At 47.5% G+C, this 24,907-nt stretch overlaps 1 protein-coding gene and 1 pseudogene across 2 annotated transcripts in view; one reads left to right on the forward strand and one right to left on the reverse strand.

Annotated features, from left to right (window-relative positions):
- Positions 1-24,907, forward strand: part of SYTL3 (synaptotagmin like 3) — a 102,654-nt gene that overhangs the window by 42,633 nt on the left and 35,114 nt on the right. The window contains exons 4-8 of one of the 2 annotated variants that reach the window (XM_030809917.1): positions 3,920-3,971; positions 5,015-5,084; positions 10,499-10,577; positions 14,765-14,889; positions 22,178-22,312. In XM_030809917.1, the coding sequence (XP_030665777.1) occupies positions 3,920-3,971; positions 5,015-5,084; positions 10,499-10,577; positions 14,765-14,889; positions 22,178-22,312 (461 nt within the window). The remainder of the gene's footprint in view (positions 1-3,919; positions 3,972-5,014; positions 5,085-10,498; positions 10,578-14,764; positions 14,890-22,177; positions 22,313-24,907) is intronic. The other variant, XM_030809918.1, reaches the window with a different exon arrangement.
- On the reverse strand, positions 22,402-23,467 carry LOC115832163 (annotated as a pseudogene).

Here is a 24,907-nt window from a genome sequence, read left to right on the forward strand (position 1 = left end):
TGTAATCCCAGCACTTTGGGAGGCCAAGGTGGGCGAATCATGAGGTCAGGAGATTGAGACCATCCTGGCTAACACGGTGAAACCGTGTCTCTACTAAAAATACAAAAAATTAGCCAGGTGTGGTGGCGGGCGCCTGTAGTCCCAGCTACTCAGGAGGCTGAGGCAGGAGAATCACTCAAACCCAGGAGGCGGAGGTTGCAGTGAGCCAAGATCATGCCACTGCACTCCAGCCTGGGTGACAGAGCGAGACTCTGTCTTAAAAAAAAAAAAAAAGAAAGAAAAATTGGGATGACACCTGGCAACCACCCGAGCAGCAAATGTGTGCAAAATCCTCCGTGCCGTGCCTGGCAGACGCGGCTGCCAACCAGCCGTGTGCCTGAGACGAGCCCTGGCAGCCTCAGATCTGGGCCCTGGCCCGCAGCTGTTCCTGTCCCTGGCAAAGACGGGTATCCCTGCTAAAGTCACTAGCCAGCCAGACAGGGCGGAGTGGTGGGGGCCCTTGATCCAAAACACCTGCCTCTCGAGGGATGTCTGTCTGTGAGCATCTCACAGCTCCTTGCACGAATACTGACATGTTAACAAGAGGTCAAAATTCAGGGCTCTTTACGGAAGCTTCTAGGAAGAAACAGCTGAGGAATCAAAGAGAAGAAGTGAAATGACAGTCAATAGTGGGCTGGTAAAAGCCACACAGGGCAGTGCTGCGCCAACTTCCTTGAGTTCTCAAATCTGCCTGGGTCTTGTTCCAATGGATTGGGGCTCTGCAGGCTGGAGCCTGCCTGGCGCTCTGTGTCTCTAGCAACCCCTGCCCTGCCTAGAGCAACAGCCCACAACTGGGGCAGTGAGGGCAGGGGGCAGACTGGGACCTGCAGGTCCCCCTGCATGTTTTCATATGTCCTGTGAGCCAAGAGTGGGTTTTACATCATCATCATCATTATTATTATTTTGAGATGGAGTCTCGTTCTGTCTCCCAGGCTGGAGTGCAGTGGTGTAATCTGGGCTCACTGCAACCTTTGCCTCTTGAGTTCAGCCTCCCGAGTAGCTGCGATTACAAGCGTGTGCTCCCACGCCCGGATAGGCGAATTTTTGTATTTTTAGTAGAGACGAGGTTTCATCATGTTGGCCAGACTGCTCTCGAACTCCTGGCCTCAAGTGATCCGCCTGCCTCAGCCTCCCAAAGTGCTGGGTTTACAGATGTGAGCCACCGCACCTGGCCGGGTTTCACATTTTTAAATGGTTAAAAAAAAAATCAAAAGAATAATCTTTGTGACACATTCAAATTTCAGTGCCCGTGAAGTTTCGTGGGAACGGGCACGCCTGCCCTTTATTACTGTCTGTGGCTGCTGTCATAGGGCGGAATTGAGCAGCTGTGACAGGCCCCTCCCCAGGGCCAGCAGAGCGCAAAGTTCCCTCTCCAGCCTTGACCCAGGCCCCGCCTGTGCCCCGCGTCGCTGCAGCCGGCAGGGGTCAGCAGAGAGCCAAGCACACGCCCGGGCCGTGCAGGAGCTGCATCGGGGACGCGGGGCATTTGTGACCTGCGCCGAAGCGGAGGTTTCCTAGCTGGGGTCTGAGATGTGGACCTGAGGTAGAACTGCCCGCGGGGGATAGCACGAGGAGAGGAGGTGGGGGTGACAGTAATCGTGCAGGCAGGGCCGGCCTCACCGGGTAGGCAGGGCAATAAGGGACAATTGGTTTGCTGGAGTGAAAGGGCAAGGCCTGCAGGCGGAGGGGTGACCCCGCAGGGTGGGGTACCGCGGAGGCCACGTGGGCCTGGACTTCAGGCCGCGCTATAGGGAGTCACTGAAGGGCTCCAGGCCATAGTGTGATAGCCTTGGATTCTCCAAGAGGGATGTGGCTTTTTGGTGACTGTGCCTCAGGATGCTGTTGCCACAACCAGGGACAGAGTGACAGTGAGGGCTGTAAGGCCACATAGGGCAGGAGGGACCCGGGGCAGGGTGACTGAGGGCTGTAAGGCCACGAAGGGCAGGAGGGACCTGGGGACAGGGTGACAGAGCTGTAAGGCCACGAAGGGCAGGAGGGACCTGGGGACAGGGTGACAGGGCTGTAAGGCCACGAAGGGCAGGAGGGACCTGGCGACAGGGTGACAGTGAGGGCTGTAAGGCCACGTAGGACAGGAGGAACCCGGGGCAGGGTAACACTGAGGGCTGTAAGGTCACATAGAGCAGCGGGGGGGACCTGGAGGCAGGGTGACAGGTGAGGTCTGGAAGGTCACGTAGAGCAGGAGGGACTCAGGGCAGGGTGACAGTGAGGGCTGTAAGGTCACGTAGACCTGGGGACAGGGTGACGGTGAGGGCTGTAAGGTCACACAGACCTGGGAACAGGGTGACAGGGATGTAAGGTCACATAGACCTGGGGACAGGGTGATAGGTGAGGGCTGTAAGGCCATGTAGGGCATGGAGGACCCAGGGACAGGGTGACAGTGAAGGCTGTAAGGCCACATGGGGCAGGTGGACCCAGAGACAGGAGCAGCCTGTGGTATATTGCTGCCGGCAGACTGCTGTGCGCTGGCTGTCTCCCAGGTCTATGCTCGCCCCAGGATGGGCAGGATGAGCAGCGTGGCTGTTTTTCTTCTTGCTTCCATGGCCAGCACACTGCAGTCAGGCTGTCTCTTTTTTTGCTTGGACCTGGATGTTTTCTCTTAGGGGGCTCCTACAGGTGCCAGCTTTGGTCCATGACCAGCTGGTCCGACTAGTTGAGTGCTCGGGCTTCAGGTAAGGCTGTATTGTACCTTTTCGTTCTGTCTTAGAGAAGTATTTCTTAATGGGGAGGGGAAGGGTCACAGGTGCCTTATAGAATCCTGTGAAAGCCAGATGTCCCCCATATGAACTCCAGAAAATGCACACAGGCAGGTGGACTCAGAACTTTAGCCATGATTTCAAAGACTCCTGCACTCCCTATGGCCAGCCTGGCTAAGGACCCCGACCTAGGGGCTGCCTTCTTCCTTTGAGGCTTGGGGCTTGGTGTTGAGAGCTTAACATCAGATGCTATTTGCCCTCCCAATGGCCAGCCCATCTGATTTTCTTACTGTCCGTGTCCTTCAGTGGGTCTTATGGAAGCGATGTTTCCATATGTAAATGTTTTTTTTTGGAATGGCTAAAATCCCCCAAGCATTGGCACAGGAGCTAGACTGCCTCCCAGGGTGGCAGGCCTGGTGTTCTGGTCTGTGTACTGGGCAGAGTGGAGCCCTCTGGGAACCTCCCTTAGCAGGAGAATGCTGCTTCCCAGCCCCCTGCTGGGTGAGGACTGGCCTCTTCCTATGCATTTGGCCAGGGAACACTGTGTTCACAGAACTGGAAACATGCTGAGTTTTATTTCTGGGGTCTTAACACATCATAAAAACGTATTTTCTTGAAACAAAAAGAGTATTATATCAGATGCAGTCTTATTTAGGAAATTATTAGCCTCTATAACTAGAAATAAGTAGATTACAGTTTTTAAAAGATTACTTTAATCTTCATCACAAGGCAAGCTTACGGGAATAGATTCATTCCATTATGAAATGTTTCCAAAGGTTCATTCCATTATGAAATGTTTCCAAAGGACGAATGGAAGATTTAGAAAATCTAATCCAATATGAACTTTTAATAAAAGTAGTCATTCCCAACAATTATGGTTTCATAATGTGTGTGTATCTTTAAATGACTTTAGGGGAGTATAATTTCCATAACATAAAATGTATCTTTTCAGTGTACAATGCAATGATTTTGAGTACATTTACAAAGCTATACAACCATCTCTACACTCTAATTTTGGAACATTTCTATCACCTCAAAATGATCTCTTACTTTTTAATCACAAGAAATGATACTAGAGAAAATAATTTTAATCTACTATTTCCTGTATTTATATCAGCTAAGTGCTATTCTTAATAATAAACGCCCTCTGTGGATATCTCTTGCAGGCAAACATGAGACAGTTGGAGGGCAGCTCTTGCAATCTTATCAGAAGCTGAGGTGAGTGTTACAAAGGACAGACCGTCCCAGGCCCTCCAGGGCAGGAGCGCAGAGGACACTCTGCAAGAACTTATACGTCTCTTGACTTTCACATGTCACTGCTTTGGAATGTGACTCTTTTTTTTTTTTTTTTTCTTTTAAAGATAAAGTTCCTGGAAAAGATTAAAGCAGAGATGTTTCCAGATTCTCATGAGAAACCTTCTAGCTAGCGTAGTACTTTCTCACTAAACATTCAGCTCTACTTCTTAAATTCTCCTGAAGTGTTATAAGGAAACTAAATATGATGTTTAATTGCACTTAAGTGAAATTCTAAAGCAAGCGTTCGGTTTGATTTCTCATACCTATCTCTAACACCTTACCCAGCGCCTGGCGTGTTAGAGATATTGGTGGAATAAACATTGATAGAATTGGATAATGGCCGGAGAGATGTGAACTTCTTTGCGCAAAATTCTAAAAACTGAGCCGTCGTGAAGCTAGCCATAATTCACACACCTGATTACACTTAATTTATTAAAGTGTTTCTGAAAGCTCCCCACCAGCTGCTATTTTGTTTGGCCCATGGTGAAATTTTCCAATATCGAGACTTTTTCATTTTTTTCCTCCCCTTTTCTTTCCCATTTCTTTTAGCACAAGCTTCCAGTTTGCTTCGTGGTTGATTCTCACATCCACAACATTTTTGGCGCTTCTGCCGGTGTGGTTTGTGCTAAGAGAACACGGGAGCGCAAATGGGAGCCAGGGGTTTCCCCGGAGCCGGGTGGCAGGTCCAGGCCGGAGCCCCCAGGCCGTTTCAGAACATGTGACTGAGCGGGGTGGAGTACCCAGGCTTTAGGCAGCATCGCCCTCATATAGATACCAGGAAATCATGCCCCTCATAGAGCAGCAGGTCCAAGCAGGACTGCTGGCTATTTTTCCAAAAAGTGAGGCAGTTTTAAAAAAAGGCAGAGAACTAGAATTATAGAATAATGGCACATTTTGTGTATTTGTAAAACTAACGACTTGCATGGTTCACAACCCATTTCTTATTCCTGTATTTTCCTTGGCAGCAAAATTTCTGTGGTTCCTCCTACTCCACCTCCTGTCAGCGAGAGCCAGTGCAGCCGCAGTCCTGGCAGGGTAATGTATCCATTCTGGGCACTTCTCTAGTAGGGGTTAGGGGATAGAAGGAGAGGAAGCAGGGGAGCTTTTGAGGCTGAGGCTGGGCACCGAACCTCCCAGCAAAGGGTTCTGACTGTGCCTGGAGCAGGTCACAAAGCAGGGCGGGGAGCAAGGGCCCTCAAGGCTGGGCAGAGCTTCTCTCCTCATTCTGGTCGCGGGACCCTCTGTGTCATCAGTGACCCCTTCTGCCTGCACCCGAGGTCTCTTTACTCTTGGCATGGCATCGGCCCTCTTCCCCAACTCTGCTCTGTGCTGGGCGAGTGTGTAGAGTCTCTGGGGTCTAAGGGGAAATAAGATTGGTTAACGTGTGTGTGAGAGTGGGAGTGTCTCTTTTGAGTGTTTGCAGCCTCTAATGTACAGTGGACCAGCACCATTTCTGTCCAAAGAAATTAGCTGTGTGATCTTGGGGCAGTTACCTGGGTTTCCCACCTGAGAGGTGGAAATAATTATACAGGTGCTGCTTGACTTATGATGGTGTTATGTCCCAATACACCCATAGTAAATTGAAAATATTGTAAGTCAAAAATATATTTAGCTAGGCGCGGTGGCTCACGCCAGCACTTTGGGAGGCCGAGATGGGTCACTTGAGGCTAGGAGTTCAAGACCAGCCTGGCCAACATGGTGAAACCCTGTCTCTACTAAAAATACAAAAATGAGCTGGGCATGGTGGCAGGCACCTGTAGTCCCAGCTACTCTGGAGGCTGAGGCAGGAGAATTGCTTGAGCCTCAGAGGTGGAGGTTGCAGTGAGCCAAGTGCCACTGCCCTCCAGCCTGGGCAACAGAGCAAGACTCCATCTCAAAAAAAAAAAAAAATTGTATTTAATATACACCTAACCTACCAAACATCATAGCATAGCATAGCCTGCCTTAAATGTGCTCCAAACACTTGTGTTAGCCTACAGTTGGGCAGAATCATTTAATGCAAAGCCTATGTTATAATAATAAAAATGTTATTAATAATACAAAATAGAAAAGATCAAAATGCAAAGTACGGTTTCTACTGAATATATATTGCTCTCACACCATCATCAAGTCAGAAAATTGTAAGTCCTACCATTGTAAGTCGGGGAGCGTCTATATTTGTCTGGCTTGCCTCCCATGGCTGTTGTGAGAAATTAACAATGTGTATGTTGGTACTTGGAAAACTGTAAAGTGCCATGGAAATATATTGTCTTGGTTATCTTCATTATTCTATAAATTAAAGGGAGCAGGTATATATGGGAGAATATGGGAGCTGAGCATAATCCCAGAAGACATAGTCCCGAGTGCCATCATCCTGAATGCTGGAATCCTGAAATATCAAAATCCCAAAAGTACAATTCTAGAAAATCTAAAAATGATTTTGAAGAAATTTATTTAAAAGTTTTAAAGGGGATTTGAGAAACATATAAAAACATGGCAATAGCCTGGGCAACATAGCAAGACCCCATCTCTACAAAAAATAAAATAATTAGCTGGATGTGGTACCACATGCCTGTAGGCTCAGCTACTCAGGAGGCTGAGGGAGGAGGATCCCTTGAGCCCAGGAGGCCAAGGCTGCAGTGAGCCATGATTGCGCCACTGCATTCCAGCCTGGGCAACAGAGCGAGACTGTGTCTAAACAAACTAAAAACAAAAACCATGACAGAACACTTCATTGGCCACTTTACACAATAAATAGGCAAAAACAGTGTGCATATTTTTGCAAGCATAAACACTCAGATATACTAATGACAGTCGCATGGGTATAATAATTATGAACAGATGAACCATATTCATAAAGAAATACATCAGAAAGGGAAATGTAGAAATACATATTACTATGGCTGGTATTGTGTGCATCCAGCTTTGTAACTGAAATGTTGTCATGAACAATAGTATTTTTCAAACAGTCATTTGACGAGATGGATCAAAAACTGCCATGGGTCACCATTGCATATACAGTCACCCAAACAGCTGAGATCTCAAGAAATTTTATCTTTTGCAAATACAGATGTACAAAAAGGAGATCTCTTCACTTAGGAAATATCAACATTTTTATGTACACGTCGAAGTCATGGTGTGATGACGTACTTCGAAGCATGGAGTCAATTTTCAAAAAAAATGCATAACACAGATTAAAACTCTCTAAAATTCTCTGCAGTTTTTACCTCCAGCATGGGAAATGATGCGAACATGAACTACACGGCATAGCAAACTGTGCTGTGTGTGAAGGGGCAGAATTCATACACAACTAAACTAATTTGGCAGGGGAGATTTCTTGTATTTTTTTTGCCTGTGTTTTTACTTCTAAGATCTTTGAAACACTTGCTCCACTTGTATTTGGAGAGTGGTTGTGGTCTAAGCTTTTTTTTTTTTTTTTTTTTTTTTTTTGAGATGGAGTTTCACTCTTGTCCAGGCTGGAGTGCAATCGCGTGATCTTGGCTCATTACACCCTCTACCTCCCGGGTTCAAGCGATTCTCCTGACTCCACCTCCTGAGTAGCTGGGATTACAGGCATGCACCACCAGGCCCAGCTAATTTGTTTTGTATCTTTAGTAGAAACGGGGTTTCACTATTGGCCAGTCTGCTCTTGACCTCCTGAGTTCGTGATCTGCCCACCTCGGCCTCCCAAAGTGCTGGGGTTACAGGCATGAGCCACCTTGCCCTGCCAGGTCTGCGCATTTTGTAAGCACATGCTGTCCATTTGAAAGGCTGGTTCTTGCTCAATCGTTGCAATTAAGCCATTTCCTCCTTTTGCAACACCAATACTAATTAGCTTTTAAACTTTTGCCATTCATTATTAAATAACCTTATACTCATATCACAGGCTTTTTGGTGAAGGAACCGTTTCACAGATCTCTTCTGTTGTGTTGTAAGGAATACAATAAGAAGGAATGATAGGTGGCTTCCTCAATACCAAATCTGTATTAGGGTTCTCCAGATAGACACAGCCAATAGGATATGTATATAGATACATGAGAGGAGTCTTACTAGGGGAATTGGCTCACGTGATCACGGCAGCTGAGAAGTCTCTCCACAGGCCATCTGCAAACTGGAGACCCTGGGATACCAGTAGCGTGACTCAGCCAAGTCCCAAGGTGTCAGCACCAGGAAAGCGGATGGTGTTCTTACAGGAAACAGACCCCAAGAGACGGTTCTTGGATCTCGCGGAAGAAAGAATGCAGGGCGAGTCCATAGAGTAAAGTGAAAGCAAGTTTATTAGGAAAGTAAGGGAATAAAGAATGGCTACTCCATAGACCGAACAGCCCTGAGGGCTGCTGGTTGCCCATTTTTATGGTTATTTCTCAATGATATGCTCAACAAGGGGTGGATTATTCATGCCCTTTTTAGACCATGTAGGGTAACTTCCTGATGTTGCCATGGCATTTGTAAACTATCATGGCACTGGTGGGAGTGTAGCGGTGAGGATGACCAGAGGTCACTCTTGTTGCCATCTTGGTTTTGGTGGATTTTAGCCGTCTTCTTTACTGCAACCTGTTTTATCAGCAAGATCTTTATGACCTGTGTATTGTGCTGACCTCCTGTCTCATCCTGTGACTTAGAATGCCTTCACCATCTGGGAATGCAGCCCAGTAGGTCTCAGCCTCATTTTACCCAGCCCCTATTCAAGATGGACTTGCTCTGGTTCACCTACCTCTGACAATGTAACTCTCAGTTCAAAGCTGAAAGCCTCAGGACCCAGGGAGCCTCTGGTCTAAGTCCTGGAGTCCAATGGCCAATCAGCCTGGGTTCTGATGTCCAAGGCAGCAGGAGAAAAGTCTGTTCCAGCTCTCAGAGACCAATTCACTTGCTGTATTTGTTCTCCTTGGGCCCCTGGTTGAGTGGATGGTGCCTGCCAATATTGAGGGCAGATCTTTCTAACCTAATCCACTCAGACTCACACACTGATCTCCTCTGGAAACACCCTCACATACACACCCAGAATAATGCTTTACCAGGCTTCTAGGTATTCCTGAAGCTGGTCAAGTGGATGCCTACAATTAAGGTGTCATTAATTAATTAAGTCCACGAGTCCACCCCTTGTCAAACTGGTACCCATAGGCTCTCCTGAAGTCATACTTAATTTAATAAAGGCAGTAACAAGGTAATAGGTCCCCCTAACATGATACAACTATCCCATAATTGTGATTTTGGGGATTTTAGATGTTAGGGATTTAGACTTCAGGGATTTTAATCTTTAGGGATTTAGACTTTAGGGATTTTGATCTTTCAACATTTAGGATTATGGCATTTGAGACTGTGTCTGTGAGATTATGATCCAAACCCAAAAATATATAATGCTGATAAGAGAGAATAATCACATACATTCTTTTTCAATTTCTTTTTCCTTTTTTTTTTTTTTTTTTTTCTTGAGACGGAGTCTCGCTCTGTCACCCAGGTTGGAGTGCAGTGGCGTGATCTCGGCTCACTGTAAGCTCCGCCTCCCGGGTTCATGCCATTCTCCTGCCTCAGCCTCCCGAGTAGCTGGGACTACAGGAGCCCGCCACCACGCCTGGCTAATTTTTTTTGTATTTTTAGTAGAGACGGGGTTTCACCGTGTTAGCCAGGATGGTCTCGATCCCCTGACCTTGTGATCCGCCCGCCTCGGGCTCCCAAAGTGCTGGGATTACAGGTGTGAGCCACCGCGCCTGGCCTCTTTTTCAGTTTCAAACTGAGACTCTGGGGTGACCTTCAAAATCCTGCTCTACTTTCTCCTTGAAATTTCAAATTCTCCAGAGTCATTCCAGTACCTATGTGCTCAAGATGTATTTATTGGACAGATGGATGATTGGATGGGTGGTAATGTATGATGGATGGATGTTTGCTGGCTAGATGGGTGGATGGGTGGATGAATGAATGAGACTTGGAGAAGGAAGTGAACTCCTTTCTGTGTTTTATCTTTTTTTCCTTCTCTTCTGCATTGGGAAGTGGAGCCTCTCAGCTCTCGGCTGGTCACCTTGTAGCTTTTACCATCTTCATCCCCTGTGCCACCCGCATTCTGCCACTGTTGACATCCCTTCTGCATGGAGTTGGGGTGGGGCCATTGGAGAAAAGAGGTTAAACAAGCAGTAATTTACTTGAGTCCAGTCTTTGAGCCAATGAAATGCCAGTCATCATTTCCCAGGGGTACTTGTCATCTTGTCAACAACCCGCTGATAATGCTCCTTCAATGTGAATATTAAAAGTAGGGAGAGACGCTGAATAAAGAGGATGCCTACCCCTCGGGAAGAGTGCTGTCCACCTCCAGGCCTGCACACACACACCCGCGCCCACCTGCACCCCAGCACCAGCCCACACTCATGCGCACACACCCACATGCCAGTGTTTTGGGAATGGCAGCCTGGACACTACTGAGGCAAACACAAGTCATCAAGCATAATTCTCATTCTCTCCTTCTGTCTCTGTTTTAGTTACAGGAATTTGGTCAGTTTAGAGGATTTAATAAGTCCGTGGAAAATTTGTTTCTGTCTCTTGCTACCCACGTGAAAAGTAAGTGCATGCTTCGTGACGTGTTTTCCCACTACCCTCCAGGCCAGCCGAGCCCACTGGCCAGGGCCTGGCCGGTGACCTCGGTTGGCACTGTCCCTCAGGCCACTCCCTTTGTCTCTGGACCCTGGGGAAAGCCACAGTACCTGGCCCTTCATCTCTTTCCCAACAGAGCAGGCCTCTGGTTCCTCGTAGGAAGGGAAATGGTGGCTCACACCTGTAATCCCAGCATTTTGGGAGGCCAAGGTGGGTGGATCACTTGAGGTCAGGAGTTTGAGACCAGTCTGGCCAACATGGTGAAACCCTGTCTCCACTAAAAATACAAAAATTAGCCAGGCATGGTGGTGGGTGCCTGTAATCCCAGCTACTGGGGAAGCGGAGGCAGGAGAATCACTTGAACCCAGGAGGCGGAGGTTGCAGTGAGCCAAGATCACGCCACTGGACTCCAGCCTGAGCAGCAGAGCAAGACTCCGTCTCAAAAAAGAAAAAGAAAAAGATGCAATTTCAGGGAATCTAAAACCAGAACCTTTCAGGCCAGTGGGGCCCAATATCTATCATCTGCATGGAATTACTTCGCCTTTCTCCTTTTCTCCTTGGTAAATGTATTTTCTTCAGTTAGCAGTAATCCTGTGACTTGCAGATGCATGTAACCCAGAACCACCTCCACTTGCAATCTTGTTCAATGTTCTTTCTGCTCAGATACTTTTTTCTCTTTTTATCTTAAAATGCAAGTCCCAGAGGACAGACTCCTTTCCATGCCTCCTAAGATGCCCAGGGCTGGTCAGGTGTTTAGAAAATGTCCTTAGTGTGCTCAAGGGTCCTTAGGCACAGATTTCTCTTTCACTGTGTTTCTGCTCAGCTTCTCTTCATCATCCCCTTTTCTGCAGTTGCGTGCAGATGGTCTAAGTGCTGCACTTGACTCTGAGACAGTCTCTTTATATGACTTTAATTAGTTGTCCGTATTCCTCATGAGCCCTGTCTCAGCTGTCACACGATGACAATGGATGTCAAAGCACTGCTCTTCGGATGAGCAGAAACAGTGACTGTCTCATGCAATGGGCTGTTCCTTTCTTGTTCAGAGGGAGGAAGCAGCTGAATTTCATGGGCCTGTTTGCTAAGAGCGTTTGGTGGCTTAAAAATCACTGTTCCCACCCTGCTGGGCTCTGACAGTAACCCCTGCTCTGTGCCTCGGCCTGGAACGCGTTTTCCAGCTGTCCCGGCTGTCTCTTCTCTTGTTCTCTTGTGGGTGCTATTTTCCCATCCACACCCTAGTATTTGTAATGTATGGGTGGGTGCTAGTCCACCCTTCCCTGTATGTCTTTCTAGATGCACAGCCCTTCTCCAAATCTGTGTGGTTTCTGTGAATTGTCTCCCACCACTGCCACTGTAGAATCAGTGCCTTGGAGTTAACCCCAACTCTGTCATCCCTCAGCCACCAAAATCCAGAGAGGTGGGACACACGCCGTCAGCACACATGCGCCTTCCTGGACGCTCCCAGCCCTGCACACAGGTGCATCGGATGTGCTCACAGCTGTCAGGTGGCCACCCCAGAGCCTGGCCTGTGTACCTGCTCACACACTTGAGGCTAACCAGTGTAATACCCAGGTGGATGACTAGAGCTAGTCCCTGGGCGAGGTGTGGGGGAATTCACAAGAGCAAAGCAGCAAGCATCCCTTCTCAGATAGGGAAAGCTGACTGAAACCGCATAACCTACACACACACACACACACACACACGTATCCAGCACCCCCTGCACCCCTCCACCACCCCCACCCCCTGCCCAGAGTCAGAGATAGAAAACCCCAGCTTTCTGGCTGCTGGGAGTGGCACTTGGCCTCTGACCTTTCCTGAGTGCTTCCCCTGGTTCTGCAGGAACAGGACACGTGACCACACACACACCCTTCTCCGTCTCTGCCACAGGACACATAGCGTCCTGTAGGTGCTGACTCCTATTTCTTTGGATTTTGAGCTCTTCTTCTCGTGCCCTGTTATCTTATTGGCTGCCTGTTTCCCCACGGAGGTGGGTGCAGAGGGAAGCCTCATTCTGAGGGGAGGGACTGTAGAGGGCCCCAGACTCTTCACTGGCCCAGGTGCTGAAGGGCAGCTTTGCCCCTGAGGGGTTTTGAAAGCTGACCCAGAATTACAACCTCTAGCTGCTGATGCTGCCCAGTGAATTCAAACCAGCGGGAGGAAATGAGTGACTGCAGCTCTGTCTATTATCAGTACATTTCTAGAAGATGTCAGCATTGTAGTCCCCCTTAGAAAGGGGAAGAGGAAATGAGAAAACTGGCCTTGCTCAGAAGCAATCTGCATTTCTTTCTCTTCCTTATCCTTTGTCCCCTAATAATACTGACCTATAAGCCTATTTCTTAGAGCCCAAATTTCTCAAGAAGGCTTGTCCTCTCCCCTCCTCTGTGAACTTTAAATGGCCCAAATAGGCCCAGGCTTTGAGGTGGGCACTACGAGATTGCTGGGGGCCCAGTTCCTCCTAAGGGCTGAGAAATTAGAGCCCCTCACATCCCAGACTGGGATGGGCCATCTGAGCCTGTCCTTTACTTTGTCCACTTTGAGGACCTGGTGCATACCAGTGCCTTGCAAGCTGCTGGCCTCAGAAATGTCCCCCAGTGTGTCTTGATGGTCACCTTGAGGACGTGGGGATGGCATTGCTATCAGGGGAGGCTAGGAGGCATCCTGTTGGAAAAGTTTGACACCCCAGCCGTTTCGGGGAGCGTGTGTTGAATTTCCCTCTCTAGAGGAAAGAGACACTGCAAGACTCACTCCTGGGCAGTGTAGGCGGGAGAGAACGAATAAATAGTGAGAGGATAGAGGATTCATGCGGTAACATCCCAAGGAGGTGGATCCAAAGCCAGCTGGGGGGTCGAGAGCCACGCTGTCTGTTGCAGTGGCCTCTAACCATGTGTCGCTCTTGAGCCCCTGAAATAGGGCTGCAGGATGCACTACCAAAGTGAACACACTGGGTTTCAGAGACTCGGAATCCAGCAAAAGTAAAATATTTCGTGGATAACTTTAATATTGATGACATGTTTTAATATTTTGGATATATTGTGTTAAACTAAATATACAATTAAAATTAATTTGGCCAGGCATGGTGGCTTAAGCCTGTAATCCCAGCACTTTGGGAGGCCAAGGTGGGTGGATCTCTTGAGCTCAGGAGTTCGAGACCAGCCTGGCCGACATGGTGAAACCCTGTCTCTACTAAAAATACAAAAATTAGCCAGGTGTGGTGACACACACCTGTAATCCCAGCTACTTGGGAGGCTGAGGCATGAGAATCACTTGAACCCAGGAGGCGGAGGTTGCAGTGAGCCAATATTGCATCATTGCACTCCATCCTGGGCAAAGAGTGAGACTCCATCTCAAAAATAAATAAGTAAATAAAACAGAGTTAATTTTACCTGTCTTTTTTAAACTTTTTTAATGTGGCTACTATAAAATTTAAAATTGTACGTGTGACTTGCATTGTCTCTCTACTGGACAGCACAGCTCTAGAGACAGTTTTAAGGTCCCCATTTGGAGGAATGGGGTTCTCAAGGAAAAATGAAACCATCTTCGGAGGATGAAACTATCTTCAAGGTGGTTCTCTCACTTCTGTATGTGGCTTCCTTCCCTCAAACTTTATTCGTCTTTATTCTAGACCACTATTATACTGTAAAAATGAAACAAATTTGTTTACAGTCATTTTTCCAGGGTTTGCTTATTATAATTATGAGGACACCCCAAATCTTATTTTTACCTCGCTTCAAAAAGTCACAAGAAATGGTGTTAAGTTGTAACATCTTTGTAAGGAACCCCTAGAAAGCTGGCTTGTTTGGTGGGCTGCCGTCTTCGTGTTTGGACGAGTGCACACGCATATGTGTGACCTGGAACGCAGATGAGCTTGGGTGGACGATTTCGCTTCGCCTCTCACCCTGAACATGGCCTGGGTGGCCACAGTGGGACCTTGAAGGAAGCCAGCCCTCTCCTGCCCTGATCCAGCACACTGTCTGCTCACCTTCCCAACGCCTCTGCACTTGGTGGGGGAATGTGCCGCCCTTGCTCCTCCGTGCACTTTGCCCTCTTAGGACCTTGGGACCTGCTGTCTGTGGGTTCAGGGAACCCCAGAAGAGGCTCCCACAAGTCTCAGCAAAGCTTCTTGTTCCCACCCATCAACCCTTGTGTTTGCCTTTTAGAGCTCTCCAAATCCCAGAATGATATGACTTCTGAGAAGCGTCTTCCTGCCACGGGCCCCGGGCAGTGTGCGGGCCAGACAGAGAGACGGAGCCAGTCTGACACTGCGGTCAACGTCACCACCAGGGTACCCTGAGCCCCGCAAGGCCTCCATGCTGATCACCTTCATGTTGTCTTCCAGAACTTTCTAGCCTGCCTTCTCTGTAGATTTATGTTTTCTTTGGTTTTATAGAAAAACAGTAAGCCATCAGAAAAACATAATTACCAGTCAGCGCCTCTATTTGGGCAGGCCTGGCCCAAGGCAGGTCAGGATTCAAGGTCAGTCTGGAAAACTGTTCAGCACAGGGAAAGGCTTCCACCTAATCACAAGCTCCTGAGGCTCCTCTGTGTCCACAGAGCTCCCTGCTGGCTTCAAGGCTGCGCCAAAGCCCAAGGGCTTCCTGCAGGGCCCACACCTGCCGGGTTAGCCCTGGAGTCTGCAAGACCAGCAGCCTTTGGTTAAAATCTGTCCTGGCCTCTGATGGAAACTATTGAAAACGTAAAGGCGCGAGCAAGCCTGTGGGGCTCTCTTCCCCCGCTGTCCACACAAGTGAGAGCTCCCTTAGTAAAGGCTTCTAGGGAAATAATTATTCCACCTTCCCACCAGGACTAACCCAGCCTGGAGTGAACGCTTCGGGTATGAGAGAGTGCCAACCTTAGAATGGGAAAACTTGCATTCTAGTTCAGCTGAGGTGCCTTGGCTGGGCAGGTGCCACCAGCTGTTGCTTGCAGAGTTGATGTGACTGCCCTGGTAGACTGGACAGAAGTGGTGTCCCCTCTCTGTGGCTGTGGACTCCACTCAAGCTGTCCCCAGACAGACTGTCCTTTAGGCGAGGGTGTGAGGTCAGTCCCCCTCTCCTGCTGGAACTTGCACACAGCCTCTTGAGAGTTCACGTCCTGCCTCCCGCTCGAGCCCAGTGTGCCCCTCTGTAAAATGAAGAGGATAATTAATAACCTGTTCTGCCCACAGCACAAGGTTTTGTAAATATCTAATGAGATAATGTAGTATCTTGATTTGCTATCTAAGTCATCTAAATATTTTATCCAAATTGCCAGCATTGACTGTGATGTGCTGGACTCTGTACTAATAGCTTAACTAGGCTATCTCATTTTATCTTCATAACCACCCTCTAGGGTAGGTAATTGCATGCAGCCTCGTTTTACATGTAAAGAAATGGAGGTTTAGATCAAGTCACATGCCAAAGGTTGTGTAGCCAAAAGAGGACTGAACTCTGGGGCAGTGATTCCCAGCTCTTATGAGTATAGGAGTCAGTGTCACTGGGGCTCTTAAAATGCAGATTCCAAATCAGCTGTGGAGTGGATGTGAGATGAGGAACCGCAGATGCATTTTTGGTGAACTCCTGGGATCTGGCAAAGTCTATGCTGTGAAGTTCTCAGGCCACACTTTAGGAGCGAGGTGTCTAGACAGTTTGAAATGTATTTGGCAGGTGTTTGAAATTCTATAACACAAGTATCAGCTCCTGTCAGCTTCCCGGGGTCTACAGAAGCTCCCTCCGAACTCCCTCCGGTGATCACTCCTTCTCCTAGTGAAACAGGTGGAGGGGAGGGTTAGCAACCATATGAAGTCTGTGTTCCACACATGGTGGCAGCATTTTTTCTTACCTACTTTATCACATTTAATTCTTACAAAAATACCGTGATATAGATATTGTTACTCCCGTGATAAAGATTGGCCGAGCCTGGTGGCTCATGCCTGTAATCCCAGCACTTTGGGAAGCCGAGGTGGGCAGATTGCTTGAGCCAAGGAGTTGGAGACCAGCCTAGGCAATGTGGGGAAACCCTGTCTGTACAAAAATACAAACAGCCGAGTGTGGTGGCACATGTCTATAATCCCAGTTACTCGGGAGACTGAGGTGGGAGGATCGCTTGAGCCCGGGAGGTCAAGGCTGCAGTAAGCTATGGTTGCACCACTGCACTCCAGCCTGGGTGGCAGAGTGAAACCCTGTCTCAAATAATGATAATAAATTAAAAATTTAAAAATTGGCTGGGCGCCATGGCTCATGCCTGCAATCCCAGCACTTTGGGAGGCTGAGGTGGGTGGATCACCTGAGGTCAGGTGTTAGAGACCAGCCTGGCCAACATGGTAAAACCCCGTCTGTACTAAAAATACAAAAATTAGCCAGGCGTGATGGCGGGTGTCTGTAATCCCAACTACTCAGGAGGCCGAGGCAGGAGAATCTTTGCTTGAACCTAGGAGGCGGAGATTGCAGTAAGCCGAGATCGTGCCGTTGCACTCCAGCCTGGGCGACAAGAGTGAAACTCTGTCTCAAAAAGAAAAAAAAAAAAATCAAGAACCTGAGTTTTGGTGAGAGGTGTTAACCAACGTGCCTAATGTCACATAGTGAATGAAAGAGCCAGGAGCAGACCTGGGATTTGACTCTGAATTCTAAACTCTATGTTCCCATAAGAAGGACAAACGAGGACCGCTGAAGAAAGAGGGTTCAGGAAGGGATTGTGGAAGCGTGAGTAATTCTCTTGCTTGAGTCACAGGAAACCACTCAGAGGCTAACATTGACTTGGGGTTAACCAGATGCCTGGCATTGTTCTCAGCGTAATGCCCCTCAGAGGTATTTAGCCTTTGTGATCCTTAAGACAGCCCTATGAAGTTGGTACTATTCCTGTCCCCATTAAAGATGGGGCAAAGAGATGACCAAGAGCTAGGTGGAGCCTGCTCCGGAAACCAGCCACACCCTGTCCACGCCCCAGAGGTGGGATACATTCCCATTTGCACCATGATGTGCTGTGTGGTGGCGCATCCCACGCAGCACAGGCTGGGCTTGTGGCGTTCTGCATGAGGATGGCCCGTGGGTCCTCGGCACGCCCCCTCCCCTGCTGCACATGCACATGGCCCAGAGCCTGGCCGAGGTTGTCTGAAGGGCTAAGGGAGCTCAGGGATAGGAGTGGTGGGGTGCAGGGGAGATGGTGGGGAGAGAGCTGATCCAAGTAGATATTGTTATGCGTGTGTCTGCTTCTCAGCCATGCTCTTGGCAGGAATGCTTCCAACTTTCTGCAGGCCTTCTCTCTCCCCACCTTAATTGAGGATGTGGCTGGGTTGGTTTCTTTGCTTCATTTTGAGACCAAGTCTCGCTCTTGCCCAGGCTGGAGTGCAGTGGTGCTATCATGGGTCACTGTAGTCTCGATCTCCCAGGCTTAAGTGATCCTCCCACCTCAGCCTCCCAAATAGCTGAGACTACAGGGATATGGCACCAGGCCTGGCTGATTTTTTTTTTATTTTTATTTTTAGTAGAGATGAGGTCTCTATGTTGCCCAGGCTGGTCTCAAACTCCTGGGCTCAAGGAATCCTCCCACCTAGGCCTCCCAAAGTGCTAGGATTACAGGTGTGAGCCACCACGCCCAGCCAGATAGGGCTGTTTTAAGGGACAGTTTAGCCAAATGTTTACAAAGTACTCAGCAATGATAGTATGATCTATAAATGCTAAATAACTATTGGGTTGAAATACAAGGAGTACATCTCTATTTATTTATTTTCATTTATTTTTGAGACAGATTCTCATTCTGTTGCCCAGGCTGGAGTATGATGGCACAATCTCGGCTCACTGCAACCTCTCCCTCCCCAGTTCAAGTGATTTTCATGCCTCAGCCTCTTGAGTGGATGGGATTACAGGCATGCACCACCACACCCAGCTAATTTTTGGATGTTTAGTAGAAACGGAGTTTTGCTATGTTGCCTATACTAGTCTCAAACTCCTGAGCTCAATCGATCCACCTGCCTTAGCCTTCCAAAGTGCTGGGATTACAGGTGTGAGCCACTGCGCCTGGCCCAGGAGTACATCTTTAAATAGAACATTCGTCAGACTGCAGTTATACATGCCTTAGCTGGGGAGCTCACCAAAATTCCTCTCATTTTCATCAGAGCGTGTTGGAGCATCTTGTCAACGTTAATTATAGAACACAGTGGCCCTGCTTTGGAAGTAGGGGATGCTGGTGCCCACCTTGCAAGTGGCTACATTGAGGCACAGAAGTAGTAGATAACTTTCTTTCTTTTTTTTGAGACAAGGTCTTACCTTGTCACCCGGGCTGGAGTGTAGTGGTGCAAACATGGCTCATTGTAGCCTCAACCTCCTGGGCTCAGGTGATCCTCCCACTTCAGCACCCCCGAGTAGCTGGGACTACAGGGGTACACCACTCTGCCCAGCTAATTTTTGTATTTTTTCTAGAGATAGGGTTTTACCATGTTGCCCAGACTGGTCTTGAATTCCTGGGCTCAAGTGATCCTCCGACCTTAAAACCACGCTCTGACTTGGGGATGTTAACTGAGAAGACAGCTCAGGGTCTTTTCCACACCACTTCTCTGACTGTTAAGTTTGAACCACATGTTCTGAAAACCCCCTTCTAAAATGCTCACTGAAGCATCTGGGCCAGAATTCTTCAACAAGTGAATTCTCACCTCTCCTGTGCATTCCACTTTCATTGTATGTGTTATGAATGGACAGTATTGACCTATATAGGCCATAAAAACATGCACCTGTTAAACAGGAAGGATGTCTAAAAACCGTCAGGAGGGGCTATTTCTGGGGAGGGGAACTGAGGACAGAGGTGGAGGAAAAAGATTTTCTCTCTTTTCTGTTTTTTTTTTTTTTTTTTTTTTTTTTTTTTTTTTTTTTTTTTTGAGGTGGAGTCTCGCGCTGTCACCCAGGCTGGAATGCAGTGGAGCGAGCAATCTGGGCTCACTGCAACCTCCGCCTCCCGGGTTCACGCCATTCTCCTGTCTCAGCCTCTGGAGTAGCTAGGACGCAGGCATGCGCCACCTCGCCCAGCTAATTTTTGTATTTTTAGTAGAGACAGGGTTTCTCCATGTTGGCCAGGCTGGTCTTGAACTTCTAACCTCAGGCGATCTGCCAGCCTCGGCCTCCCAAAGTGCTGAGATTACAAGTGTGAGCCACTGTGCCCGGCCAGCTATTCCTTTTTAACAGCTACTTTTTTTTTTTTTTTTTTTTTTTTTTGAGACAGAGTCTTGCTCTGTCGCCAAGGCTGGAGTGCAGTGGCACGACCTCAGCTCACTGCAACCTCCGCCTCCCGGGTTCAAGTGATTGTCCTGCCTCAGCCTCCTGAGTAGCTAGGACTACAGGCATGTGCCACCATGCCTGGCTAATTTTTATATTTTTAGTAGAGACAGGGTTTCACCGTGTTAGCCAGGATGGTCTCAATCTCCTGACCTCGTGATCCGCCTGCCTCAGCCTCCCAAAGTGCTGGGATTACAGGTGTGAGCCACCGCGCCTGGCCTAACAGCTACTTTTTAAGGCTTTTAGTTCATGCTGTGAAGTTGCCCTCCACTGAGGTTGACTCAGTTTACCTGACCACTGGCAGGGCAGAGTCACCTGTTTTCCAGCACTCTTGCCAGCATTCAACTTTGTACCTTTTTTTTCCTCAAAATGTTTATTATAGTAAAATACACAAGACTTACCATCTATGCCATTTTAAGTGTATAATTCGTGGCATTGAAAACATTCCTAATGTTGTGCACCTGTCACCACCATCCATCTCCAGGACACTCTTCATCTAGTAAAACTCAACTTTATCATTCTTAACATTTGCCAATATAATAGGCAGTTATTTAAAATGTGCCTTTCTTTAACTGCAGGTAAGCTTTTTCTCCTACTTTTTCCTCTGGCACACCTTCATTCTTGAACCCCTCTCATTGGATCTTCTGGCTCTTCCAGCCTCTGGCTCCTTCGCTGTGGCTTTGATTGACACTTCTGTCACACCTTTAGTGTCCCCTCAGACAATATCACACATCCCCTGTGTTCGCGATCTGTGTCCACGTGTCTGTAGGTCTAGGATGTTTCTGTTTAACCGTCACCAGCTGCTCCAGGTGGAAGGCCTTCCCTCTCAGGCTTACCCCAGCCAGCCTCAGCATCCTCTCGGATGATTGCAGCCCCACCGAAGACCATCCTAGTGGCTTGCATGCTGGATAAACTCTCCCTGGCCTCTTTCCCATTGACCTGGCTGGTGCTTCCATTTGAATGGTGTCTGTCTTTCTATTAGCTAGTGAGCCCTTGGAGGATGTTTCATATTCTCTTCTCTCTTCCTCCCCTTCTACTCTTCCAGCCCCCAGAATTTAGCATGGTGGTGTGAATATAGTGTTGCTTAACAAATAAATGTCTGTAGGAATTAAGTTGGCATTCTGGGGATGGAAAGCATAAATAATTTGGAGGTAATCCTTTCATTTGTTCTATCATATTCTATCACTTAGTATTTACTTCCTGAAAATTATGACTGTGGGGCAACTGTTGTATTTCTGAGTTCTTCTTTCAACCCAGCACCAAAAACTAAAGTCGCCACTTGGAAACTGTATATTTTCAGTCATTAAGAGGTTTTCCCACCTTGCCTGTTGTGTTTATTGCGCTCTGCAGGCACTGTCCAATGGAACTTTTCTGCAGGGATGGGAATGATCTTTATGTGAGCTGTCCACACAATACCCAGGGCTGTATGTGGCCACGGAGCATTTGAAATGGGTCTAGTGCAACTGAGAAGTTAATTTTGTTTGCTTTCAGTTAATTTAAGTAGTCATATGTGGCTAGTGACTACCATATTGGAAAACACAACCGTATACATCATAGAAGTGTCAGCTTGGCTGTGTGTGGTGGCTCACGCCTGTAATCCCAGCACTTTGGAAGGCTGAGGCAGGTGGATCACTTGAGGTCAGGAGTTTGAGGTCAGCCTGACCAACATGGTGAAACCCCATCTCTACTAAAAATACAAAAATTAGCCCGGTGTGGTGGCACATGCCTGTAGTCCCAGCTACTTGGGAGGTTGAAGCAGGAGAATCGCTTGAACCCAAGAGACGGAGGCTGCAGTGAGCCAAGATTGTGCCACTGCACTCCAGCCTCCAGCCTGGGTGACGGAGCAAGACTCTGTCTCAAAAAAAGAAAGAAAAAATTTAAAAAGCATCAACTATTAGCAAAGTATTTTTAGAAAATTTAGAGACATATTTTGGTTTTTCCCTTTTTATAAGCATCTTAGAGCTAAAACTCTGCTTATCAGGGTAATTATTATATATCAAGTGATTAAATGCCAGGACCATTTATTAAGGCTAAAATTTGGACTTCTTTAAGACTTTTACTAATCCATGAGTAATCTACCCATCACTGTTCATGACTATCCCAAAGCTGGATGTTGTCTGTCTCTGGGCCCTGTGTGTGTGCGTACGTGCGTGTGTGTGTGTGTGCGTGTGTGTGCGCGCACGCACGCATTTACCAAATGCAGGTGTGTCCTCCTACTGAGAAGTTTGCATGTTAGTAACATCAAGTCATAGATGCTTGAAGTCACCACATTTGAACAAAACCAAACTGGGATGGAGACTATAATATTAATTTTTGTTTTTCCTTCTCCAGAAGGTCAGTGCACCAGATATTCTGAAACCTCTCAATCAAGAGGATCCCAAATGCTCTACTAACCCTATTTTGAAGCAACAGAATCTCCCATCCAGTCCGGCACCCAGTACCATATTCTCTGGAGGTTTTAGACACGTGAGTCTCATTCCAGTGCTTTTTTTTTTTTTTTTTTTTGAAAGCTTAATGTACAAGTAGTTATTTCAATTACTCCTATTTGAAGGTCCTTATATTTGGAGAACAGCAAGGCATTTTATTATCCATCCTTCCATTCCTTAAAGGCTTCCACAGGTTTTAGTAAAGTTGCATTATCCTCAGGCCTGTGTTTTGGAGTTACTCCAGGTGTGTCAGCAGATTCATTATCAATCCACTCCACCAGTGCTTTGTAGCTTTCTGCAACGCAGCATTCTGCAACTCGCGTAAACAGACAGGGCAAGAGGGCGCCAGTCAGCTTCTTCCCAGTGGTTGGAGCCTTGCGTTAGGCATGCAAGCCACTGACAGTGTCGCAGTCCACGTGTGTCCAGTCTCATGGGTTAAAATCTTACAGGATCAATGTAGTGAAACACTAGTTCTTTCCAGAATGTAATAGTTATCAAAAGTTGAATAGTCAGTCGAAGATGTTTTCTGGCACTTCCTCCCTTTGCCTTCATAGCACAAGCTATAAAAATCACTGCCATACTTAGCAAAGCTGAATATCCCTACACCATCTGTCAAAGAGGCCTGTCCAAAGACAAAATTTCAGGAGTCTCTTGGGTAAAGATCAATCATTGTTATCCCCACGACACAGGCGTCTTCAGGTTTCTTCTTTTTTAAGAACTTCAAGATGTCCCCTGCATGAACTTGTAGGCTTTGTTTGTGAATTATCATTGACTCTAAAGGAACACCTCATTGCAGAAACAGGAACCAGTTCTAGGAGCTTTGCTCTCAAGCCATAGAAGTATGCCTCCCAGTAGGCCTTGAGCCATTTAATAGATTCTTCATTGATAATTCTGGTGTTTCCTAGAGATCCAGCGGACTGAATATAAATACTGCATTTGTCTGGAGAGAGTGTCTTTCTGTAAGGGCCACCGAAGAACTGTTCAAAGTCTTGGGGAGCCTCTGGATGGGAAGTGATCTAATATGATTGGGAATGCAAAGTAATGGGTCCAAAGAGATCACTGGCTGGCTGGAAGCCTTCGTTCATTCAGCACTGTTTTCCCCAGCATCTGATTTCCCATACTGTGACACAGGGCCTGGGTTCTTTGAGATGAGAGCTGTTTTCAGTGTCTGTTCAGAGTGCCATACTGTTTGCATAATGACAGATCTCTTCTGTTAACATCGTGTTCCTAGGTTGAATTTCTTTTTTTTTGAGACAGAGTCTCGCTCTGTCACCCAGGCTGGAGTGCAGTGGTGCGATCTCAGCTCACTGCAAGCTCCGCCTCCCAGGTTCATGCCATTCTCCTGCCTCAGCCTCCCGAGTAGCTGGGACTGCAGGTGCCCGCCACCATGCCCAGCTAATTTTTTTGTATTTTTAGTAGAGACAGGGTTTCACCTTGTTAGCCAGGATGATCTCGATCTCCTGACCTCATGATCTGCCCGCCTCGGCCTCCCAAAGTGCTGGGATTACAGGCGTGAGCCACTGTGCCCGGCTGAACTTTATTTTAATTTTATTTATTTATTTATTTTTTGAGACGGAGTCTCACTGTGTTGCACAGGCCGGAGTGCAGGCTGGTGCCATCTCAGCTCACTGCAGCCTCCGCCTCCTGGTTCAAATGACTGTCATGCCTGTCTCCTGAGTAGCTGGGATTACAGGTGCCCACCACCATGTCTGGCTAATTTTTGTACTTTTAGTAGAGATGAGTTTCACCATGTTGGCCAGGCTGGTCTCGAACTCTTGACCTCAAGTGATCTGCCTGCCTCGACCTCCCAAAGTGCTGGGATTATAGGCATGAGCCACCGCACCCGGCCTAAAACTTTCATTCTTCCTTCTAAATGGGTCAAACAGGTGTTTGGCCATGAGGGTTTATTAGGAAGAAGGCATCCTTCTGAGGTTTTTACCTTATAAGGATGGACATAGCTGGGCCTGGCGGGAAAACTGTTGTGGAGGGACTCTTCACCCACCAGGCCTCAAGGCCACCCACTCACCTTCCATGGCCGTTCTCATGTGCGTGCCTCATCCAAGTACTCTTTTTTGTTTTGTTTTGTTTTTGAGATGAAGTCTCCCTCTGTTGCCCAGGCTGGAGTGCAGTGGCACGATCTCAGCTCACCACGACCTCCGCCTCCCAGGTTCAAGCAATTCTCCTGCCTCAGCCTCCCGAGTAGCTGGGATTATAGGCATGAGCCACTGTCCCCAACCCTAAGTATTCTTGATATGTGCAGCATGGTTATGACATCAGTAGACAAGGGGAGGGATGAGCTGTCGCCCTGTGAGAGAAACTGGAATGTGACAATAGAACTTGGAAGTGATATTTTACTTAGGTTGGGATTTGGGGAAACCCTTGCTATACTTTGAGAGTGGTTTTCTTTTTTATATCTTATTGTGAACATTTTCATACATATAGAGAGTAATAAATATTGGTGTCTTTTGATTTTGTGTGTTTTTAATTTTGATGAAGTCTGATTTGGCAGCATGTTCTTTTACGGTTAAGTCTGTCGCGTCCATCTGCAAATCATGAAGATATTCTCCCATGTTTTCATCTAGAAGTTTAGAAAAGTTTAGCTTTTACATTCAGGGCTGTGCTCCAGCTCATTACT

Source organism: Nomascus leucogenys, chromosome 3, assembly GCF_006542625.1.
Source record: "Nomascus leucogenys isolate Asia chromosome 3, Asia_NLE_v1, whole genome shotgun sequence".
Taxonomy (NCBI): Eukaryota; Metazoa; Chordata; class Mammalia; order Primates; family Hylobatidae; genus Nomascus; species Nomascus leucogenys.